The sequence below is a fragment of the Pseudonaja textilis genome, chromosome 4 (assembly GCF_049901715.1).
Source record: "Pseudonaja textilis isolate UNSWEBS1 chromosome 4, rPseTex1.2, whole genome shotgun sequence".
Classification (NCBI taxonomy): domain Eukaryota; kingdom Metazoa; phylum Chordata; class Lepidosauria; order Squamata; family Elapidae; genus Pseudonaja; species Pseudonaja textilis.
Genome location: NC_141993.1, coordinates 28,971,723 through 28,997,742, shown reverse-complemented (window position 1 = coordinate 28,997,742; position 26,020 = coordinate 28,971,723). Strand labels below are relative to the sequence as shown.

Below are 26,020 nucleotides of genomic sequence, written 5' to 3'. Positions count from 1 at the left end.
ATCAAATAAAAAAATCCATAAAGTTTTCTTCAAAGGAAGAAGACAAAACAAAAGATGTTCATAAATCTGTTTGGTGAAACAAATCCACCCAATAGCTATTTATTATTTATTTATTTATTCATTCATTCATCTATAAAATTTATTGACTTCCTATCTTACCATAGGGTAATCCTTGGCAGCTTACAGTCATAAAAATGTGTCTATAGGTTACCAGATTCCTTGCTGTTATGTATGATGTTATTCAATATTTTCAATACAGGAAAATACAGGAAAACACAGTATGTCTGAAAATATACATTTAAGGAATCAGTTGTGAAACCAATTCAAATAATGGCTTTAAGGATTATAGAAGTACGCCAAGATTTGTCACTGATCAGACTAATTAAAATTAGTATGTAAGTGGCAGATAGGAAAGCTTTTTCAAGATTTGATTAAAAAGAGGTTGAGAGGGAGATTTCCATTTTCTATATAGTAGCAGATATTTCTTTCCCCCTCCTCCCAAAAAATAAGTTTTTCTTCAGAATTGCTCCATAAACAAAATAGCTATTAATTCTGGTCTTGAGAGAGAAAAGTTTGTTGTTATTGTTATTAAGCATGCAAGCTCCATAAATGCTTTTTTAAACTATGTAAATGTGAAAGAGTTCCAATATGGGCTACTCTTACCAGAGTTTAAATTATGCATCTGCCTTTGTACTAATTTTTCAAGGATTTTCCCCTTCTTTAATGAATACATGAATTTTGTGCACTGAAGCATGGTGCTCGGCCTTTTGGATAACGGGCTATACAGAAAAAAAGGAAGAGAAGTTTAATCACAAAGGAAGAAACTTTACATGGCAAAGCAATTCTCCACTTTGCTTCATTTGTAAATGGTGCATATCGCCTTTTGTGAAACAAAAACCCCTGCTCAATTCATAATGGTGCATATCGTAGAGTCTTCACATAGCCCCCTTTTTTTGTTCAGCCCAAAATAATGGGAATGAGAAGCCAAAGAAACCATAATTCCAACCCAATCTTAAATCTTTTTTTCAATCAAAATTCTCTGAGCGTGACATTTTCTGCTGGTGCTCTAAGCCTCTTTTCAGAATAACTTTGGTTCCTGTTTCAGGACTAAACACAGAAGTTTCAGTAAATGACAATGCTTGTGAAACTGGATGCGACTGTTAGCCAGTGATTTCATAATACTGTATATATCAGATAGCGGACATCGAGCCTGGGAAACGCATGGAGATAGTGATGGAATCCCTGTCTTGGAATTCATTGTGCATATATGTTTCTTCTTGTTGCCTTGCTTGGTTTTTATGGTAATTTTGAAATGAGGAAATGTGATTGAAGTTCACAATGGCAACTTACTTTATTTGAAAGATTCAGCCATTGAAAACCTACCTAGCTTCACTTAGGTTTTTTTTTTAATACTATACACTTTTAATTCAACCCTCCCCCATTTTCCCCCTTTCATCCAGTTCACGATTGGGCCCTACGAACATCTGTGTCTAAAAATCAGGTTCGGGGCTGTTTCTTTGCTCTCCAATTCTGCTTTTGTTTCCTTAGACCATTGTTTCCAATTTCATGCTATCAGAGGAGCTGCATGTTTGCTTGCGTGAAATTGTCAGAAAGATAAAAGCCTAGGCGCAGGGTCAGATTTAGAGGGATGGGCATGAAAAATTGGTAAAAAGTATCTTGGAGCCCACCCACCACCAGAACATTGCTTGGAGAAATACATATATAGAGAATGATTGCGTTATATGCTGCATGTATTATAGTGAATTAGTGAAATTAGTGAATTTACAAAGTTTCTAACAAGGATAGATTCCTTGACTTCTTGGCCGAGTCTCTAGCACTTAGAAACTTTCTGAGATATCTTTATGACTATACTGCTGAGTCAAGCGAAGCTTAATTATGTTGCATCTATAACAGAAAGGTCTCTAACAGGAAAATCATAGTCTGTTGTGTAAGAAAAGAGCAGTGCAGCCAGGAAAGCTGGCACTGCGCTTTACATTTCAAGCTACTGGGAATTTTTCCCCCCAAAATAAAAATAATGTGGCGTTTTGTTTGAATAGCAAATTCAATTAAAATAAATCAAGCTAAAATCTGTTACTGAGAACCAGCATAATGAAATGACTGAGGTACTCAGATGAAACTGATACGACCCAAACTGTTTTGTTTTTTCTTTACTTGAACATGAACTGGATGACTTTGGCCTAAAAACTATATCTCAGCCCAACGTATTTCCCAGGGCTTTTTTAAAAAATTAAGGATAAAGTTAGGGGAGATCTGCTTGGTTAGACCACTGTAAAACCCTGTATTTGAGGCAACCTTTAAAGAGTATTGGAAATCATCATTATTTCAAAATGCAGTGGCTCACACATTTTTGGCCCTCACAATATAACACTGGTTTTACAGGTCTTGCACGAATTGGTTTCTGAGTCCTGTTTAACTGGCTTCAAAGTTTGGCCCCTGGATATCCACAGATCATTTATTCCAGCAGTGTTGGTGCAATATTAGATCTACCATAGAGATACAAATACAGTTTTTTTAAAAATCTCCCTTTTTACAACCCTATATTCCCTACAAATCCTTCACTTAAATGAGATTTAGTAGGTTGAAGGAAGGAGGCAACAATATGGAAAAATGCCTTCTGGAGGCTGGCCTTTTTCTTGATTTAAAAAAATACTCCTGAAAACTAAGTTGTTTCAGACATCTTCCTTGGTTTAGTGTTACTATCTTTATTTTGTCTTCTTCTTTATTGTATTACTGTATCTTTCACTTAATGTTTCTTATTGATACTATTCTTATTTATGGTTATGATTTATGTTATGATTATGATTATTGGGTTTTAAATTGTACCATAAATGTTTAGCTGTATTATTTGTTATTTATTCTATGTAAGCCATCAAGAGCCAATTTTTTTAATTGCAATTGGGTAGTGCAATAAATCAATCCTACTCAACCACCAAATTGAAGTTGAAATTTCAGTTAGTTTGATAAACTTGATAAAAGCTATTATACTGTATTTCATTCTGATTTTATGAAAAGCTGTGTATAGCTATGTCCAAAAACTGTAAGCAAGCAAGCAAATGTTCTCTTAATGTATCTCTGAAGTCACAACTGTGTTGAACCTTAAGAAAGCCTAAGCTGAATAGAGCTATTCCTTTTAGGGAACTTTCCACTGGGAAGAAAGAAAAAAAGAAAGAAATTGTGCGCAATAGTTGCTGCAACATTTATAAATCTTAAATTAGTCATTTCAGTATCATAAAATTACATAGCATAATAACCAAGATTTCTAGAAATTATTATATGTTTCATGATAGAAAGTGCATAGCAGTTAAAAGTACTGGACTAGATGGTGAGGAGACCACTAGTTTTACTTCTACTTTATGTACCGAAGTCAGCTGGTGATTTGGGGTCAGTCAATTTATCTTAGTCCTAGAAAGAAGACAGTGGCAGACAATTTTGTATATGTGTTACTAGGTGTTTATCTTTGGGTGTGTAGTGTGTGTGTGTGTGTGTGTGTGTAAGTGTAATACCAGCCATGATACCAGCTGGGCTGAATTAAACTTGCAATATAGTGAATCCCAGGCATTTGCCTAGATTAGATTAGATTAGACTAGACTAGACTAGACTAGACTAGACTAGAGAGATACAGTGAATAGGGACAGGGCATCGACTCGTTGTAGAATACCTTATGCCACCAGACTTGAAATTCTAGACTTAGAAAACCTTGAATTACGCTGTCTTCAGTCTGATCTTAGTAGGGTATATAAAATCATACATTGCAACGACTTACCTGTCAATGAATACTTCAGCTTTAACCATAACAACACAAGAGCACACAATAGATACAAACTCAAGGTTAACCGCACCAAACTTGATTGCAGGAAATACGACTTCAGCAACAGAGTGGTCAATGTCTGGAATACTCTACCTGACTCTGTGGTTTCTTCCCCAAACCCCAAAAACTTTAACCTTAGACTGTCTACTATTGACCTCACCCCTTTCCTAAGAGGTCTGTAGGGGGCGTGCATAAGTGCGCCAACGTGCCTACCATCTCTGTCCTATTGTTTCTTTTATTTTTCTTATATGTACCCATTTCATGTATTCATAACTATGCATATACTTATACCTATTATCTTGTAAGCGATTGACAAATCAAAATTAAAAAATTAAAAAATAAAATAAATTTGGTGATAGTAGGCTAGTGTTTGCACGGCAGTGAGCCATGCAGCCAGGTACTTACTAAGATAGCCACTAGATGGCAACAAAGAGACATGTGTTTTATTATTTATCAAAGACAACCCATCTCCCTCACAAAACAACACCTGTTTTAAACTCTTTATTGCCATCTAGTTGTCAACCGGTTTTGGTAATCTTGTTATTGATGCAAACTACTGGAACCATACCACACCCAAAAGATCATGTTAAGCTGCCACTGCTGCTATTCTTCCCCAAGAACTTGTTAACTGAAAAGGCCTGTTGTGGTGGAGGGCAACATCTGCATGTTGCAGGTAACAGAGCCTGTCCTACAATCCTGTTTGTGTCGTACATTCATTGATGAATTCGTTCATTTAAGGCTAGAAATACAATAGGACTACTATTTGAATCTGGATTATAATTAGTTCTGGGGAGTACAAAGTTGCAACTTTGAATGGTTGTTAAGCAAGTGGTCATAAGGCAAGGATTACTGTATAGTCCTGAAGTAAATTATATAGGCTCTAAATTGCCTCCTCATGCTTCAATATTCCTGGAAAAAAATCATCCTCTTTTCTTTAAAACAAATATTTGGTGCCCAGTCCAGTGTTTAGAATGCAATACTAATTGCAGTACAAACTCTACCCACAGCCTGGAGCTTGAGATTGACTCAGCCTTCCATCCTTCCGAGGTGGGTAAAATGAGGACCCAGATTGTTGGGGGCAGTATGCTGACTCTGAAAACTGCTTAGAGAGGGCTGTGAAGCAGTATGGAAGTCTAAGAGCTATTGCTGTTGCTATCTTTTCACCCGGGGTGGGGAAAAACTTTGTGTTCATTTTTTTTTACTGTGGACTGTGTATTCAACATAGGGATAAGGATGGTGCAGGTAGCAATAGAATTAAAAAAGTTTCATAAATATTCTATTTTGAGCAAGAAAACAAAGAAACAAATAAGATTGGGTAATGTAGGAATGTGTTTCTTAGTTACTGATACAGAAGTACCATTGGAAGTAGAGACAGAAAGTAGGAATGTTGGAAATGGGCAAATACCTAATAAGCAATTTTTCCTTCATTTTACAATACATATCTCTTGATAAGCCAGATTATTATTGTAAACTCTATTCCTTTTGGCTCTACATCCTATTTGAGAGAATATTGTATCACACAAGAAAAATAGGTGACTTTTTAATCAGACAAGTAAGGTAGGGGCTGCTTTCCCATCTTATAGCTGTCTCACTAAGTATACTTTCCTTTATCATATTCCTCAGGATGATGGCGGACCACTGTCAATTTCCAAAGTTCGTTGTCCTTATGGATGTCGCAATGTTAGTACAATCTGTTCTCTCTCAGTATTTTCTTTTTGTTCCTAGCATTCACCTCCTTTTCCAACAACTGACCTAATATATTCTGGGAATCTCTTTCCTTTCTCTAATAATTGTTTTCTTTCATTTTATTTTCTCTCTAAATCAATTTTCACTTGATTAGTGCCAGACCTGTAGCATGTACTGTTTATTCTCTTTCATGTTTAATGGAAAAGCAAAGTCAGCATAAGCCAAGGTGTTTTTTATCTTCTTAGCCTCTCTTTTTCACTAGTCCCTAACATCTAATAAAACCCATTCCTTCCTTGTGGGATATTCTATTCCAAACATTTTGTTGAGATGTGTTATGCCAAACACTTTTGCTGATACAGTCTGCTGACTACATAGTCCTCACTTAGCAACTATAATTGTGGCTGGCAACTTGGTCATTAAGCAAAAGATACCATGACCATCACAGCATCCCAATAAGCAAAGTTAATATGACAGAAGTAAAATTTTACTTTGGCTTTCTCTATTAACTTTGCTTATGGCAAGCCAGTTGCAGAGCACCTGAATGGAAATCATATGACTGCAGGATATAGTGATGGTTATAAATACCGTATGTCATAAATGTGATGATTTATCACAAAGCTATTATTTTAGACCATAACAGTCAAAAAACAAGGCAATCATTAAGGGAAGACTTACCTGTCTGTATGCCCCTCACAGAAGAGCCACACAAAGAGTAAACATTGTATCATGCTTGTCAATTTTAGCTATGCTTTCATAGAAATTACTGCAGGGAAATCTCTACCGATACAAAGCTCTTCATCAGGGATTGAGAATCTCCATATATTTTATATTTGTACTTTCATCTATTAAGAAGGTGCTTTACTTTAGGCTGGAGAGAGTGAGCCATGTAATGACGATTTGGTTTTTTTTATGCCAGCACCTGATAAAATAAAGAAAACTTATCAGAGCATCTGTATGAGTTTAATTTGAATGTCTGAAAACATATCCCCCAAATCATCTGACAGCTGTAACTGAATATAGAATTAATGTCTTCATATCAACCATATTATTTATTTTTCTTCTCTGCCTTTCATATTTTGGGCTTTATTTACTATTGATTGATAAGCAATTTTAAATAAATTAGAATGTTGTATGCTATTTGTTGACTTTTTTGATGCCATATTAAAAGGCATTGTTCTAATATGGAATATATCTATATATGCACATATCTGGAAAACGTAGCTGGACATACAGAGTCCAGATAAGCGAGTGTATGTGTTTAAAGGAATATGTAGGTGTATGAACATCATCCCTTTGCTTGCTGCAGTGAAATACTAGAATAACACTAATGGACAGTATAAAATTTTACCATGAAAAATATAAACCTGTTCTTATAAGGAAAAGAAATGGTTGGAAGCTGACTAACCCAATCTCTCTTAATTCTCTTTTGTTTCATGGCTATCTTTATTTTAGCAATGGTGTTATTAACTAAATTCGGATGTTATACATTAATGCTTTGTTTTGATAATTAAATGCTTTAGGAGGAGAAATTAAAGCCCATCTTAAAGCCCACTACAGTACCTTTTATCCTTTGCAGAAAGTAAATGCAGAAAAGAAGTTTTGACTCGTCACAAATTGTTGGGTGGGGGTAAAGCTTTCTGTATGTTAAACAGTCTTGTGGACATCTGGCATGATTGGTTTTAATCTGCTAGCTAAAAAGTCAGGATTAAATCTTGCTTTATACCCCTTTGTATTGCAGTCAGTAAAGTGACAGAGCTGGCCTGAAACAATGACACTACTTATTCCACCCAATATGTCATGTGGTAGATCACCCCTTTTTTTCAGCACCACTTCTCCACAAAGACAATGAAGCATCTGGTGGGCTTTTCCTGTGTCCAAAGTAGGGTGGTTTGTGTTTTGTTTTGTGGTTTTTTTTCAGGGGGTGGTGGTGGTCAGTAATTTCACTCAGCTGGTCTGCTTAGTCCTCCCCTGATGCTACTTTTTGATACTGGGTGTGCCAAGCCCAGTGGTATAAGGTCAAGAGGCCAAAGTGATGAATTTTTATGTGCCTGTTCCTTGTGTTTCTGCTCAGTCATGATTCTTTGCGCGCTGTGCTTCTTCTGAAAAGGAGCCACTGTGGGCAATTTGTCCTCCTGGCCCAGAGAGAATGGGGAAGCAGATGAGTTAAAACTGCATGTATAACTTTAAACAGAGGAGCACACCAGTGTACTTTTACAGTGGAACAGAATGCTTCTGTCAGTGCAGACTATTAGAGATGCCCTCGGATCTGTGACTCCTTGGCATCTGAGCAAGTGACAAATGCATATAATAGTTCTTGAAAATATACTATACTAAAAGAAAAGAATAGCAATTCCTATTATTAAAAGATAGTACAGTGACACGGATATGTTGAAGTGATTGTTTTTAGTTCTGTTCAGTTCATGCTAAGAGTGTTTGAATTTCTTTTCCTTTCCTCCTCTCATTGCTGAAATGATTTTATCTTATTGTCAATATAAAAATAATATACTTTAATTAAAGTATGCTTCTGTTCTGTGTTTCAAACATTTAGAAAATCATTCTGGAACTAAAGCCTCATACTAATATTACATTTATCCCAGGTTTTCTTTATAACAGTTATCTGGTGGATCAGAAATGAGTGTAATAGACTTAAGCCTTGTTGGAATATAAATGTAGATAAGAGTCATATAGATCATAGTATAGAAGTTATCTAGGAATTACAGGGAATATGTAGATAATAGAGGCAAACTATAAGCATAATCTTTAGCTACATTTAAAATTGCATCTTTAATTTGGTTGTTTTGCCGAACTGTCTCCAAGATAAACAGCCAGCTATAAATTATCAGTGTAGGATCTATTTTGCATGTTACTTTAAATAAAATGTCCTGTAAGTGCATATGAACTTTCATAATTCCAATTACTGAGACCACAAAGAAAGAAACAAAAGCAAGTTGGCTCCCGCCAACTAACTACTTCCATTGTTGAAGTCATCAGAGGAAAAAGAACAGGGGCAGCAGACTTGTGAGATGGCTCACAGCTACTGACCTACAGTACCTGGCAAACCAAGCATCAAGTTAGGCTGTCCAACCCCTTTTTGGCTGGATCACATAAATAATCAATTTGCTTCATATCTTCCTCAGCACCACTACCATCCAAGAGTGTGATCACTTTTACTGTTACAGCATTTGCTATTGAATATAATGCTGCCTTTAGAATATTCCAGGAACCCAAGCCTTATTTTCATATGAAAATTCTTCATACTAAAAAGAAATAACTGCAGTAGTAGTGCTCTTTCTCCTTCTCTCTTCATATCTTTTCTAGTATTTTAAAGAAGGAATTGCTAGAGTTCTTCTCTTATTATTTTAAATAGCAGAAGGAGGCATGGAAGTTGGAGAAGTTGCTTCTATATTCAAATATAGCATGTTTTTAATACAGTACCTCTCTGTTGAGGTAATATTCCCTTGTTTTACCTGAACTGATTAAGAATGGGCCTCTATTTTGTTTGTCCAAAATACTGCCCTGGTTTTGGGAGGGAGTAGCATCACATTTGTAATCACACAGCTAAATGTGATTACAAAATTAATTGCATTTAATTAACTCAAAGTTATTCTTGAACATTATCTGCCTTTATATTGCTTCATTTTCGTATTCCAAATATACTGAGGAGATAAGCACAGTATTGACATCTTCAGCTGCCCTTTGCAAAGTTGAAAACCTGGGTGTAAACTATCAGAAAGTCAAACTATTGATCTAAGCTCAAAAAAATCACATCTAGCAAGAGAATAGAAACAAGTATGTGTTTCTAAGTATCTTGGCATTTGTTTATAAGCCTCTTTGTCATGAACTTTAAGTATTTTGGCAGTTGTGCTCTTAAGAGTAAGAATGTGATCCTTAAAATATTCTGGATAGAGAGAGGCTATTTTGTACTAACAACTTGTAAATTGTTTAAAGCTAAAGTGATTTCTCACTTGTTCTACAGTATATACCTTCTGGAAACTTACTGTGCTGAAAGCTAAATTATCAAAGTGTCTCTTGGCTACTTCCAGCCATCTTAGAGATGCAGTTTTTTCCTGAAGGTGGGTGGGACTAAAGTTATTAGAGGTTAGGGCCTGGTGGCATGCTCTATTATAAGCCAATTTCCCCGGACCTTGTCCCAATGATTTGTCTAAATTCTTCTACATCTAGCTGGTTTTAAAATGTCATAGAGATTTTATGCTTTCCAGCTTTCTCCCAAACTTTTTCTTTCTAGTTTCTAAAGATCTAAAGATCATTCTAAAAAAATTATTAGACAATACATTTGGACATTGATTACCAAGCTGACCATAGTTCAGCCCATGTACCACAGTTCAGCCCATGTACCGCATTTCTTCAATCATGCATTTTTAGTCGTAATTGGTCATTCTCTCTAATAACATTCAGTGCTTTGTCCCCTACAGTATTTGGAAAAAGTTGTAATATTCTTCTGGAAAATTTGCAACGTATGTTTCATGATTGACATATAACATTCCATTATTTATTTTATAGAGACCCTAACGGCCTAACCCACTGAATAATTCAGGCAGGGAGCTCATTCTATCTGTTTATCTATGAATAAGCTGAGTTAGAATAATTAATTTGAGTCTGATATCATTCTCATAGAGGTGATAAAATGGTGTCTGGGCTGTAATACCTCAGATACAATTGAAACCTTGTGTAACAAAACATTCACAGATGGCATGTAGAGGAGAACATTAGATTAGATTTCTCTTTCCTAACACTTTTTCTTTGCAAATAATTTGGCCGTGTAGGGGGACATGAATGTTAGTTACTCAGCAGTTTAAAGTAAAACAAACCAAATTCAAGTTTACCTTTCCACAAATATCAGTGTACTGTGTACATTCAGACACAATGATAAATCGTAACTGGGGTAAAAATCTGTTAACCTCTGAACTGAGTGCTTATCATTTTTTATCTGGCATTATCAAAAGGAGATTGGAAACATTTATTTCAAATTTTAGCTTGTCCAAAAATAGTGTTTGTGTTACCTAGGCTTTATAGAAAGAAGTCAGGATGGTAAACCAAATTTTGAAGTTGTTTTCCGCAACTACTTTTCACAGTAATCATTTATCTGAATTTGGGAGTAAAGAATAACTGCAAGAAGGTAAAACTTGGGATTTACAAATAAGAACTGAACTACAGAATAAAGATATTCCTCGATTTACAACCACAGTTGAGCCCAAATTTCTGTTGCTAAGTGAGACAGTTGTTAAGTGAGTATTGGCCCATTTTAAGATCTTTCTTGCCACAGAATCACTGCAGTGATTAAATCAGTAACATGATTGTTAAGTGAATGTGGCTACTACCTGACTTTGCTTGTCAGAAGATCGTAAAAGGGGATCACATGACCCCAGGACACCACAACCGTCATAAATATGAACCAGTTACCAAGTATCTGAATTTTTATCACCTGATCACTGGGATGCTGCAATGGTTGTAAGTGTGAAAAAGAGTCATAAGTCACGGTGGTGTAATTTTGAATAGTCACTAAATGAATGGTTGTAAGTTGAGGACTACCTGTATTAGAAAGAGAAGGATGTATGTTTTGATGCATGTAATGTTATCCTACAGAATAATAGCAGGTTTTACTATTGCCTACAACTCCATCAGCATATCCTTCAACAAGTCCTTTGATTTAGTCTTAATGTAGAGTTTTGAGTAGAGTTTTTATACAAAACTAGGTGAAGTTTTCAAGCATGTTTGTACATCATGACAAGCCAGGCACAATGGCCACCCTCTTGACTTTTTTTTAACCCTACTCTGTGAATATGTCTTCCTTTGTTGCTTATTGTTTTATATGGCATCCTTTCACCCTCATGAATAAAACAAATGACATTATTGACTTTTAGAGCTGGGCAAGAAATAAATACTCATACCCCTAGTTTTTCCTAATGTAAAATAAAACAGTGGGAGTACAATTGTATAAAAGAAAAACCTTTTCATTGGAAATAAAAATATAAAATCATCACCTTTAACATGTGAAGGATCAATTTATTTAGTTTTGTATTATTGCAGCCCTTTATCCTATACAAATAGGATCTTATAAATTGAATAAAAATGCTCATAATTTTTTCACTTCACACTGATACTCCTCCAGAATGCAGGGAAATACATTGCTAGAAAATTTATTTTCAAAGAAGTGCAGAAGAAACATCAACACATTGCTTCTTGTAGGTCATAGCAAGTGTGCCAGCTGTCAGTTCAGCATAAAGGGACTCTAAGAAAATGACTGGCTATTTTTTTTTCTGTCTCCAACTCAGAAAATAATGTAATTTCAGAGTAGGAAGGTGACTTAAGATCCAGATATTCATTCATTATTACTACTGTTCATAAGCTGTTTTAAAGTAGAAGTCTCATCTCAATTTGTATTTTCCATTTTATTCTTCTAATGTCCAGCTTTCTTGATAAATGCTTTTAATTTGTCACTATGTTGCAGAATATTATTGTCACCTTGCAGTAAGAATGTTCAGGTTATCAAAATTGTCACTTAAATATGTTAACTATTATATTGAAACCACTATTGATAAAAACAAGTGTACACTGTAGTGCCGTTCCTCAGTTAAATTCTGATAAAAGTTCATTTCAAACATGACAAAACATTTGCTTGACTCAGCCATTTGACTCAGGTAAAACAAAGAAGTATATGACACTCATAAAACTTTCACAGAAGTCTTTTCTTTATAGGCCTGGTTTTTGTATAGCTTACAGTATTTATACATACTCATAGAATTGTCTCCAGTGAAGGGTTGAAATCTTCCCAATCAAGTGTTTGCTTATTAAATCTCTTATTGTGTCCAAATTCCAATAAGAGATTCTTGATGTCTCAAAAGCTTGAAGTCATTTGTGATAACCTGAGATAAAGCTTGTTCCAGCAGTACATATTCCCACACAATTTGCATTCATATAATTTTCAATATCAAAAAGATCCTGGCTTTACACATCCCTAATTTCATTCCAGAAAAACACATTATCATTTATTTTACTCTAAGCCAACAGATCTAACATGTTATTAAATAAATACCCTTAGCACTATCCATCATCTCTATCTAAATGACAAATTGTTTTTTTAGCTTTTCAATTAGTCATTTAGATCTCTGTTTTTTCTGTGATGTTGCATAAAATATTGTAATTAGACATAAGGATACTTAAATCTGTTTCACACTAGACTCCCTTAACACAGATGCAACTATATCAATAACAGCTGGAAGAATGAAACTTTTTCAGTTGCCTGGAGAATCTTTATCAATTCTGAATGCAAGAAACAAGACACGACTTTGAAAGGATGGTCGTATATTTATCTAAACTTGTACCTTTTTTCATTTCATCTCTTTGAATTAAAAATAAGGTTTGTTAGGTAAGTCTGAATAATTTATTTCCACAATCAACACTAATGGAAGATTATATTACTCATTAACTTGTGGAAAACATTATACTAAAATGTAAGAGACGAATAATGTATGGCATCATTTTAAGGAAAAGTGTATGTTTCTTGTATTGAAATAACACTGTTCTGATTCTTCTAATTTTTAGTCTAGAAGCAGCAAAATTTGTTTTGTTCTAGCACATTCAGTTGCTAGTATTAGCACTAACATTTAGTAAACTTTTTAATGTTTTTCCACCTTTATTTAGGTATATAAAATTAAGAATAATATTTACATATAATAAAAAACATATAAATATAAACCAGTGGTAAAAATTTCTCAAAACGGAAAGGCAACTATTTTCATTTATTTAGTATCCACACGAAGATTTGGAACAATCATCTGCTCCCTTCTATTCTCTAACGACATCTAAGTATAAGTTCCTAAAATAAAGCAGTTCTGTACATATTTTTTTGTTTTTAGCTTCCTTCACTTCTTTGAATTTTCCTTATGAAGAATTAGCATTTATAAACTGCTCTGGATAAGGATCAGTCTTGTACTCTGTGAAGTGCAATGTCCATCGATGTGCATTACACAGAACTAATTCTGCCTTAAAAATCTCCGAGCAGTTAGCCATATTCCAGAGTCTCTTTCAGGCACTTTTCATGTTCACAACTGTTCAGCTTCAAGAATGATACAATATGGATAGCTCTTGGATCATCTCCAGGTTAAGTCTTTTAATCTCAGATTCTGTGCTATTTTCTTGCCATGCTGGATTGGGGGGGGGGGTGTTCTCCCCACTTAAAAGGTTCAAATACATCTTTCTTGATAAAAAGCTTTTTATGCTGATGGTTTACTATTGAATATTTTGGAAAACAATTTCTTTTATTTCCCATTCCAAATAGGATTAAAGGGCTTGTTCTTTAATGAAATGTAACTATTAAATGTCTTTAGACTTTAAAAGTGAACGCTTTAAACTATTCGTATGTATGTTCGAACTATATGTATGCTGTAATCTATGGTAATTTGGATAAAACATAATTACCTTGTTATTACCTTTTAAAATTAATGCTTATTCCCATTCCCAATAATTTTGTTCAGTGTTTCAGCCACTTCTTCATTTCTACCTCTCAAGTACAACATAGAACATATTTCACATACTGTTTGCCTATATCATTTAAGCATATTTGACTAAATATGAATGTTTTAAGTCTTGTTTCCCTATAGTTATTTTCCATTTTCTCTTTTTTTAACCTGTACTTGGTATTTTTAAGACCAGACTAGTGCACCTTTCAGCAATACACTTTTGACTGTGTGTTTCTAACTGTATGTTCCTAACAAACAGAGTATGTGGGTTATTGCAGTAATATTATTATTGTTGTTGTTGTTATTATCATCATCATCAACAAGTCTTCTCCCAGATTGTAATTCTCTGGTCGTATGTATATTTTTCCCATATTATTTATAGCATGTGCCTCAGATTTTATACAAAGGGGTTTTTGTTTTTGTTTTTTCTTTATAAAGAAATGTTAGAAAATAATCTCTAGGTAAGGCGATTTTCTTCAATCATGCAAGAAAACCCCAGAATTTTATTCTGATTTTGTCTCATTATTTTAAGCATCCTTCATAAATGTAACTTTTATAAGAATGAAAAGGGCTGTGTGTTTTCAATTTTCTCCCATTCTTAAATACTACCACCATCACCACTAAAAAAAAAAAAAACCTTCATAAGCAAGCAGGCTTTCCTTTAAAATTCACACACGCGCACACACACACACACACACACACACACATATTTCTGAAAGTTTCTGCTTGGGTGACTACGACTTTGTAGAAATTGAAAAGAGGTAGGCTGGGAAGGAGGAATGTTCCAGATTGTATAAGAAATGAACCTTTGCATAATCACTTTTTGCTTGTGAATAAGATAAGTGTTTGTCTCCATGCAATTGTAGCGCCTTCTCTTTAGTGGTCAAGAGAGTACCAGATTTTTACACTTCCATATTATTATGATTATGGTTCCTTAGGAACAGACCTGAACTTGTAAGAGCTATGAAGCAGATTGGTGGGGCTTTAGGCGAAGTGCAGAGGGGGGAATGTTCCCAAGCAGATGCCTTTAAAAGACAGAAATCATGAATTTCTTGAATTGCAGCCACTCTAGGGGTGGCTACAATGTCTTTTTGACAGTGACAGTAATTCTGCCTTGTCCTTTCGAGCCGCTCTTCGGCCCATTCATTCCAGAAAGCTGCTTAAGCGCACTTAAGCGCATTAGCATTTGGATGCTTGGGGACCATATTGACCCTCATTTGGAAGGTTTAAATGAGTGAAAGATGGAGCGATTTGTTAGGGCTTTAGAAAACCAGCTTTAGAGAGAGGTGGGTTTTCCGCTTTGGTTTGTTTGGTTGCTTGTTCTAATCTGGTGCACTGTTTAAAGGCGACCAGACTGATTTGTGACACATGAGTCCAAAAGGGTATTTTGGGGGGCTTGACCTGATTAGCTAATTTGTGCTTTGAATTTCAATGGTTGGTATCTGAAGGAGAGGCACTTTGGGAATGGCTTGTTGGTGGATGACCTCACAGTTAACGGCATACAGACACAGATGGCAAAATGTTAATTACTTGTCAAAAGAGACAGAATGGGACCCAAATCAAATTGTGAAGATGAGTGGAAAAAGTGATTAGTTGTGGGCTAAATGAAACAAAGTTTTTTTTTTAAAGCAGTGGTTGCTCCCAAAATCTTAGTGTGCCACCTTTTCTTTTGCTTCTCTGCCAGACAAGGAATACTTGGAGTTGGAACAACTTCCGGTGTTCTCAGTACCTATTCTAACAATGTTATAGTTTCTAACCATAATTCTGAATGGCCAGAATTTAGAAAAATTCTGAATGGAGTTTTGAAAGAAGGAAGACTTTTAGCCAGATTGTCATATTGATGGTCCATACAGCAAAATAAAAATAATAACAGAAATGAAATGTCTTTCTTTGTCTCAGATTCTGTATGTATTATCAAAATGAGAAACTCCATTGCTCTCTCCACACTTCTAGTCATAGAAATAGGTTTTAAAGGATATCATCTAGGCCAAAAAGAAAGATTCAAAATTAGATGGATTATACATAGAAAATCCCAGAGATGAATTTTAGTTAACTCCAGGAATACATGAATGGGAAATTAAGAGAACCATACCCAGGCAGAAGAGAAAGCATTGAGCTAAATACTTTGAGTACTCAAGCAGTTTCTCTTAGCATTATTTGGATAAAAGAATAAAATAAGCAATTTACTCCTAATCAGAACAAAGTGTATTAAGCATTATCTCAAAGTGTTTCTTAAAGTCAAATTAACAAGTACTTAGCATCTCCACTGTCCAAATCCAACAAGAATCCAATAAACCTCAAACACTATGTAATTTTTAAAAGTCTAAATTTCTAGGGCATTAGGGGTTTTTGCATGGAGCTACAAGTTGAAAAGCTGTGCCAATAGGGTCCTGCTATTGAATTAACATGGCATAATATACTGCTTCTCACTTGAGGATTCTGCTTGTAGTACAAAAAGAGTAGTAGGCTTCTGCCCTATGGATCTGTTTATCTTTTTGGAAACAAAAACCATTGGAAAATAAAAAAATACAAAAGTAGAAAAATAGTCCTCATACAAACTTCACAACATTTTAATTTAATGTAAAAAAATAATAATAAATGAATTTAATCATGGGGCTTAAAAATTTTCTACAGTACTATCTATAACAAATCCTTAAATTTTCAAATTGCTGTCCAATTTTGAGGAAGAACAAAGTAAACTAAAGAATTGTATTCTTCATATTAATAATTGAGGATTAATTAAAAGTATATGCTTGTATATTTATGTTTTATTTTTTGACCAAAGTTTTTAATCTCTTTAAGAATCTTTGTAATGTATTTTTGACAAACGTATTTATTTCTCCCCTATCCCATTTGCTTTTTTTAAAAACAGACACTTTGTGCAAAGGCTACAATGCAGACTATCCGGGCTGCTGACACTAATGAAGTAGTCAAACTAATATTCCGTGAATCTGATAATGACCGAAAGGTATGTAACCAAATGCAATTCTTGTCACTGAACTAGTGTCAAGAAATAGGCCATAGGTTGCAGAAACTATGAAGGCACTGGAAAATATATTTAGGTATTGTCTATAAAGTCAAATAAGTATAATGCAAGCTATGATATTCCTTACTCTCAGGAAGCAAATGTTGGATTTCGAAAAAGCAGAATAAGAAAAATATGTATGCTTTTGAATGTTGATATTGAAGAAGACTTAAAATTTGGCTGATAGATAAAAACGGGGAAAAAAGAATGATATTGTATCTAAAGAAGCAACTTTCTGCTCTTCTTTGCAGCAGTTACAAGCATAGAAATTACTTTCTCCACCCTCCCATGTTGCCTGTCATGGTTCCATTCTTCCCAAGATAAACCTTTTTAATCAATAAATTTCAAAATAAACAGTTCATTTTTATCTATTTTCAGCAAAAAGTCCATAAAGGCTTTCCTTTCTTCTAGAAAAGTAGCTGATAAAAACTCTTGAGAATTCAGTGGACAGCCAAGAAAACAGCTAATGGATCACAAATTAACCCAAGTTTATCACTTGAAACACAATGATCAAGCTCAAATTGTAGTCTTCCAGACATTTTAGGTGAAGACCTAGCTCTCTGGAGAAGAGCTGAGAAATGTGGAAGGGAATTGAAGAAAAAGATGACCAGCAGCAAGATAGATGGTTACAGTAGAAATGAGTACACTGCTGGAAAATCTAAAAGACCAGTTAGAAACTGGAGAAAAATCTATCTCTGTGGTCACTAAGAGTTGACACTTGCTTGATGGGACATAATCAGTCAATCAGTCAGTTAATTCTTACAGTAATCTTGGTATTCTATACATCAATGTTTCTCTTACTTACAGGTAATAGGATGTGAATAATAACCTCAAATCTTTTAAAGCAATATATGCAGCCTATTTAAGATTCTGTGCATTTATTTTTCTTTAAGTCAGAAAAGGATATAATTTAATGGGGAAGGTAATAAAAGTTTAAAAATAAAATTGCAAAGGTTTACTTATAATGATTATACGGAATTTAATTGGAGATAGTTGTTTTAGTTTTTAAGCTTTGCTTCATTTTTTTTCTCTAGGTTATGCTACAGTTAGAAAAGAAACTCTTTGACTATTTTAATCAAGATGTTTTTAGAGATAACAATGGCACTGCGGTGAGTTTCCAGTTGTAAAATTACATTTTGTAGATATAACCTTTGCTCTTAAGAAACCTGGTACTCCAAGAAATGCAATTGAAAAATGTTCATATCCTGTTTATCCTTCACATAATAATCTTTTATTTAATGAGAACATCTTTTATTAGTGTAGTTTAATTTTTACATATCTATGCTTCTCTTTATGAAAAATGACATCAAGGCAATACACCTTGCAATATATTAAAATGCAAATCACAATATGTTAAAAGGCAAACTAAAGTATTTTAAATAATTGGATTATATAACTGTGTTGACAATTTTTTCAACGGTCTCACTGCTTAGCTGTTTTAAGTTCTAAAGATCCTGATTTCAGGGACAAGTACATATAATACATAGATAGTATAGTAATAGTCTGAGTTGTAGATGTTTCAGGATTTTTGGGCCTAGGTAAAAAGTGCAAAACGCATAAGCCTTTTGTCATACTTGAAACATTTCTATCTTTAAAACTGTATATGTTCCTTAAAATATGATCTTTCCTTTCCCAGGTCACTTTTGAGTAGTTTAAAGGCAGAGCTGCTTAATTCTTTCTTTTTTCCTGAGACTTAAAATATTTCTGGTTTTAATGTCAGAACTGTCTGAACTTCCCTGATGGAAGATCCTTGTTGTTTTTACCATGCTTATTTCTACTAAAATTGAATCCACAGACTTCTTCCAACATCTCAGCTGAAACCACTAGGCTCTTTGGTTCACTTGGCTTTGAAATAATAATATCTAGGTTCTCTTAAATAAATAAAAAAATGAATCAGTAGCTTGCAAACTGGTAAGTAGGAAGCAAAATTCCAGTCTCCAGCATAATTTGCACTTCCCACTTAGTTTCCAAAGTGTTCTTTAAAAAAATAGTGGCTATATCCAACCACTGAAAATGGGTCCTGTTGCCCAGAAAAAGGAAAGCTGGAGCTAGTAAGCTCAAGAGAAGTAAAGAGGATCCTGGAGACTCATAGAATGGGATAAGAAGCAACATTTCCACTTTGATTTCTGATAGACTGGCATTTTTGACTCATCCGTTCTTTTGCAATTGTGCCCACATTATGTTCTAAAAATTTAAATATACAGACTTACAACAGTCCATTTAGTGACCATTCGAAGTTATAGCGGCGCTGAAAGAAAATGACTTATTATGACCATTTATCACACTTATGACTATTATAGCATCCCCATGGTCACAAACTCAGAATTCTAATGCTTGGCAACTGGTTCACATTTATGATGGTTGCCGAATTCTGGGGTCATGTGATCAGCTTTTGTGACCTTCTGACAAGCAGAGTCAGTGGGGGAAGCCAGATTCACTTAATAGCTGTATTACTAACTTAACAATTGCAATGATTCACTTAACAACGCTGGCAAGCAAAGTCGTAAAATGGGGCAAAACTCACTTAACAAATGTTTCACTTAGCAATAGAAATTTTGGCGTCAATTGTTTCTTCAGTCAAAGACTACCTGTATTGAAGGCCAGTGATCTTGAGCCAAAGCTCTGAAGGGCACTTAGAAAAGGCTGAAGTTGTTGTTTATCATGCCTTTTTAATATATTCTACTAGATTGTGTAGCTAAACTGAGATTGAAGGATGTGTTAGTCCATCATGTGGTACTGTTTATGGAAACAGAGGATTGTGATTCTATTTGTATCTACTGATACAGCCACTACAAAGCTTTAGGAAAACTGATGCGAATGTTATTCTTAATCTAGTTACATTTCTGCAGAGCTACTTTTAGGAAGTGTTTGACTGTTTTAACAGTGCACAGCCAGAAATAATCTTTCTATTTGGAGGGAGAAGATTACACTGGTTACCAATATATTTATACATGAACTCATGGTGCTGATTATTAATTTTCAATCCATAAATTATAACTAAAATGAATACATAGTTCACAGTTGCATTCTTTTCTGCTTGATCTTTTGCCTCACAAATCTTTTAACATTCTAATACAATTTGAAATTGTATTAGACCAGAACATTCTAACTGAGTTGGAAGGGACTTGTAAGTCTTCTGATTCAACACCCTGCTCAAGCAGGAAATTCTATACTATTTCAGACAAATAGATACCCAATCTATTCTTTAAAAAGTCTGGTGTGGGAGCACCCATGACTTTTGGAGGTAAGTCATTCCACTAATTAATTGTTCTAACTGTCAGAAAATCTCTCCTTAGTTCGAGGTAGGTTCTCTCCATTATTGATTTCCATCCATTGCTTCTTGTCCTGCTTTCAGGTGCCTTGGAGAATAAGTTGGTCCCTTCTTCTTTGTAGTAGTCGCTTAAATATTGGAACACTGCTGTCGTAGTATTATATAGTATACAGTATTATATATAGTGTAAAAGAAGGTTGTGGGTATTACATATAATTTTATGGAAAGTTTAACAGTTGAACAAACTTCTAGGTGCAGTTTTGCACTTGTAAGATCAACTATTAACTTAGTAACTGTTTGACAGAATATAGTTTTTACAACAATTTAGTATTTTCCACCAAAGTCACAGCTTGTTAACATTATTCACAGAATGTTTAAATTAAGAAAGTGTAAGTAGATTCACATCCATTTCCTTATGAAAAAAATATTATTAGAAACTACAGGAAGAGAACAGTTATATTTTGATATAGATTTCCACATTGGCAAATTTATTTTGAAGGGTGAGGGTCATTTAATTCTCCCACAACTTCAGGTGCTAAACATTAGCAGTTCATACGATAAGCCACAAACCTCCATAGTATTGATATACTATGCTGCACTTACAACTATTAAAGATTACAGTTTGAACTTTATTTTTTAAAGTTATAGTTGCCTTAAAATCATCTTAATTTCACTGAGTCCTTGAAACTTCAGCAACTTAAAAAAATCTTGCTCTTTAATTAAAAAAAAGAGTGAATGAAGTTTGAAGCCCTTTTTCCAAATAATTTTATGAGAAATGTCCATACACAGAATGTTTCTTAGAATTTAATATATTGCTAGGTCTGTCTATATATTATATTTATATCAACTTATGGTGAAAGGTCACATGTTACTATAGCAGCATAAAATTCTCTTTGTCGCCTCTAATGTCTTTATAAAGGGTATAATAACCATCCCAGAGTGCGTCTTTTTATCCTTTGCTACATAAACGTGTGTAAAATCATTGTGGGTCACATTTAAGAGCTCTATACAGGGTTTAATTGGTCCCCGGGTTCAACTTGCATTTTAGCAAAAAGAACTTCCTTCCACCATTCAGTAATGTTGGAATTTCTTCAGATCTCAATAATCAGAGGAAAACTTTTTAAATCAGAGGGTACTTTCTACGCTGACATTAGTCTTGTCATCAATTTTTCCCCAAAAAACGAATGCAAGCTACAGTGCATACATATTTTGCTCTTCATCTCTGCCCGGAAACTGTTTCTTGAGAATTTCACTGGAATTGCTGAAGTAGAAGTTGAAGCAACATGGTCCTTTGCTACTATTTTACTTAACAGAGGGGCAGCTTTTCCCCCCCTCGTGATGAAAAGAACTACAGCAAGGAAGAAAGACAGATGGGGGCAAGGGGCTGGCTGTATTGTTTTGTCATCAGATGGAAAGAGTGGTGGACAGTTTGTATAGAAAGTCTATGCATGATGAAAACAAGAACAATTGACAAGATAGCAAGAAGGATGTTTCTGATTAAACGTGTAACTGGTATACCCTTAATGAATAATTTGGTATCTTGACTAACAACCATGCCCACTTCACGACTGTGGAAACACTATAGGGCATTATATGACAACTTACATCATGTTTTTCTTTTAAAGTACTGTAGCAGTTTGGCTTTAGAGATGTCAAATTCTTTTGACATACTGGGTCAACCATTCAGACAACACAAGCAATAGAGAGCCAGAACATTATTGTCCACAAGAAAAAATATTCCCTTTGCTAAAGCGGTTAAGCAAAGGGTTAACCAAAGTTCTACCTGTCAGGGGCTGATATTTGGAAATGAGAAATCTGTTGACACTCCTATTAATGGAGAGTACATATGTAAAAATATAGTTCTTATTCATTGTTATTAGAATTAGGAGTTCGTATCTCTAGGGTTTGTAGTGTCTCCTAAATAGAATAAAAAGTAGTTGATGTTAGCCTATTGCTCATGTAGATAATTCCAGCTGCATGAAGTAAATGGAGAATTCATGAGCATTATGTAGAATATCCTAACTCAGTAGAATTATGAACATCCATAAATAAATATGAAAGTCAACCTTTCCTTTTTGATATAGCATATAATTTTATTTTTAAAACAGTTTGATTTATAGTTGTGCAATATTTCAGTTTCTTCTTTTTTTAATGTTAAAAGATTATCATTTCTGCCCGTAGCAGTTCTTGGCATGCCAGTAGCATTTTTAAGCATTAAGTTAATTTTCCGTGCATGCTTCTTCACATGTTTTCCTGCAAAGATTTTTATATGGATGGGCCACTTCAGAACATTATATTTTAAAATCTGTAGCCATTTCATTCACACACCAGGAAGCAGGAAATCTTCCAGATCAAGTACGGAAGAAAAAGATAAATGATATAATGAGCCATTGGAGATAATCTAATCTTCATGGTCTAGTTAAACACACAGCACCATGATCACTAAAAACAAACTACCTATCTAAAAGGATAAATGTCCCTGGCCAAATTCAACCCCAAAAAATCCATCGCATCCTTCATCACCCACCAGGCTTGTACCATGCTGACAGAAATTTAATTCAAGCTGGCTCCTGAAAATAATTATTGTATTTTAAGAGTAGTAATCATTGGTCAGGACATGATTGAATGTGTCCATGCCTATTGACTTTTTCTATGATTTATAGCTTTGTTTAGTCGATATTCCCATCGAAATTGTATAATTAATTATAAGTGGGGCTGTCAGGTCTGCAGGATGGAGTGCTCTGATGAGTATTTGGGAAGATTAAATTTTCCTTAGCTATACCATGCAAGGCTTGGGAATTTTCACAGCAGCATGGTTGTTGGATAGAGATGTGTTCTTATGTGTATAGCAGTGCAGTTCAAAATCCATTGATTTTCTTCAGAGCCACCTTTTTTATCAGTGTGATGTCTCTTTGGCAACAGCAGAATTTGTGCAGATGTGACAACATCTGACAAATATTTATTATCAACAGGCTCTTTTATCATTGTCCATATACTGTTACCTCCTCTTCTTTTTTATCTCTTAATTCAAAAGAAAAGATATAGAAATTGCAAGCCACCTATTGAGAAATCTAAAACATGCAAATGATTGATTCAGTAAAAATACTGTACAATTTCTTTAGAGCTGTATTTTCCTAAGGGCTTTTTTTCCATTTTAGTCTTACTATAATATGTGCCAGGTAGTCACTCCAATCGCCAGGACACTTCATCTTTTTCAAAAACCCTTTGTCATGAAGCCAAGAGCTTCAGTTTAAACTCCACATATATAAAAGTCGATTTTAAGTAAATGCATTTAAGGACTTTCAAGATAGCGATAGCTGAAACATTTAAGGTATAACTTCAGGAAATAATAGAAGTTCACCATGAAGATTAGTAATAAATTGATTAATTTAATAATAACATTGCTGATATACAAAAGTTTATAAGTATTTACAAATTTAAAGGTTTGAAAGCCATAGAACACTTTATAGTATGGCTGGGAACTATATTAAGTAGAGAGCAGGAAGTAGAGTGTATTTGCACTTCACATTTAAAAGTCAATTAAAACATATTTTGTTTCCCCCAAAATGTGGTGAAAGGCCTATGTTTTATCCTTCCTCAAAATATGTCACATAGATATATTGGTTTGATCCCTTGCATTGATTCACCAACAATCTGATTCATACCATTTTTTATTTATCACTTGTTAAAGAACATTAGTATGTTATGGAGGCATTTTGGTTGAGTTTATATTAGAATATTTTCTGTGCTTTTGGTGTATGAGTTCCATTTCACACATAGAATTTGCCTGCTGTTGAATTTTTGAGTGATAAAATATCAGCATATGGTTGAGACCTGGATTAGTTCTATTAACCAGGTATAACTGGTTGGAATAACATTTAGATCACTCATTCATACATTCATACATTCACTCACTCACTTACTCATTCACATTAAAAGTTTTAAAAGGTCATATAGACATGTAGGGACAATAATGAAAAGAAGGGATTTAAAATTCTGCAGCCAATTTGATTCTAATTTAACTTTACATGTACAACAGCAAATAAATTTTATAAAATGATTTTTCTATTTTTGCAACAGATAGAAGTAAATTCTGGCTGCTTGAGAGATAAAATTCTTCCTGAATTTTATATATATTACATTCCTGTTTTTTTAAAAAAACATTACTTTTTCTATTTAATATCAATAATATAACTATTTTTTGTATTGGCATATATAATTTCCATATTTTATTCGATGCATTTTGAACAATACATGGATACTGTACTTGATGAGCTTGATGATCATTTAAGATTGATTCTGTTGGCATCATCTGTTTTACTTAAGGGATGTTTTTTCTTTCAATCTTCTGGTTCAATTCATTAGATACCTTTTCTGTGCTAGATTGCGGTTTCTGGATTATATACTGTATATACTATAGTACACAGTAGTAGATGAGTGGGATTTAAAAAATGGGGCACAGTACCCCTATGGTTGGAGTAATATGAAGTCACAGAATTCTCTGTGAAAAGTTGACCTAGGTTGTATAGAAAATAATATTAATCATACAAGAACAAAATTATCTATCTTGTTTAAATACATTCATATATTCTGATGGCTAGTATCAGTGGGAGAAATCTGCCCTTTTGTAGAATTTGAATATGGGAAAACAGAAGACTTAAATTCATAATATTTTATTTGTGCCATTCCTGTTTTCTTATGGAATTGAAATAGGTACAAATAAAGGAAAAATACAATGTTGCCATTTTGAGGCCGGAAAAAAAATGAGGGCAAAATATCTTTTCTAAAATAGATTAAAAGCAAGATTTTGAATATATAAGTATTTCAAAGTGATTTAGTTTATAGAATTTGTATTTTGCATATGACGTGCCAGAGCTTAAAACAATTTAATATTTATAAATATTAACCTTTATTTTTAAAATATCAAAACATTTGTTTTAAAGAAAAACGAAGCAAGCAGATTTTAAATTTTAAAATATCACTGTACATCAAAATAAAACAGGAGAACAAATGAGATATGAGGTTCAGATAAAGATTTCTAACCAAAAATATTTTTGAAGCTTTGATAGATAGGTATATGAATAGGTGCATATGAAGGTTAAAGAACTGGCATCACTGAAAACGTATTAATCAATAGATAAGATATAGCATGCTGCACCCTTCCCAATGGCCTTAGCTCTGACCCTTTTAAAGATAATGGGAATACTGTCCACTAAGAACTAGATTAAGACAATTAAATACATTTCATCAGAGTTTGACTTGAACCCTGATCCCAGAGGTGAAAAGCAGGGATAAGTATCCAGTCTCCAGCCAAGTAAAATATTTAAATTGATGTATAAGTAGTAAATTAGGATAAACATTAAAAGAAAACTTATAGCTTAGCATCTAGTTGACTAATTATGGGTGATTGGGACAGAATGGAAAACAAACAAACAAAACCTTGAGAGTATATATAGTCGTATATATTAGTCTCCTGAACTCACAATTGTTCCATGAGAAAATTGTATCATATCTTAACTACTTTTTTAATTTCTTTTATAGAAATTACCTTTTTCTTTTCTTTAGCAAATCCAGCGAAGATGTTTTGATGAAATTCTAGGTCTGAGCAATTAAGATGCATTCCAGTATTTCTGGACCTCAATGCAAGCTATGGCAATGAGATTATAAGAATTATAGACTTCTGACAGATACTTAACTTTGTACACCTGTCTTACATTACATAAAATCCT

The 26,020-nt window shown here is 34.1% G+C and overlaps 1 protein-coding gene across 8 annotated transcripts in view; it reads left to right on the top strand.

Moving 5' to 3' along the window:
- The window catches only part of INPP5A (inositol polyphosphate-5-phosphatase A), a 245,016-nt gene that overhangs the window by 183,428 nt on the left and 35,568 nt on the right, over nucleotides 1-26,020 (top strand). For all 8 annotated transcript variants that reach the window (XM_087932488.1, XM_087932482.1, XM_087932484.1 and 5 more), the window contains 2 exons: nucleotides 16,868-16,963; nucleotides 18,055-18,129. In XM_087932488.1, the coding sequence (XP_087788614.1) occupies nucleotides 16,868-16,963; nucleotides 18,055-18,129 (171 nt within the window). The remainder of the gene's footprint in view (nucleotides 1-16,867; nucleotides 16,964-18,054; nucleotides 18,130-26,020) is intronic.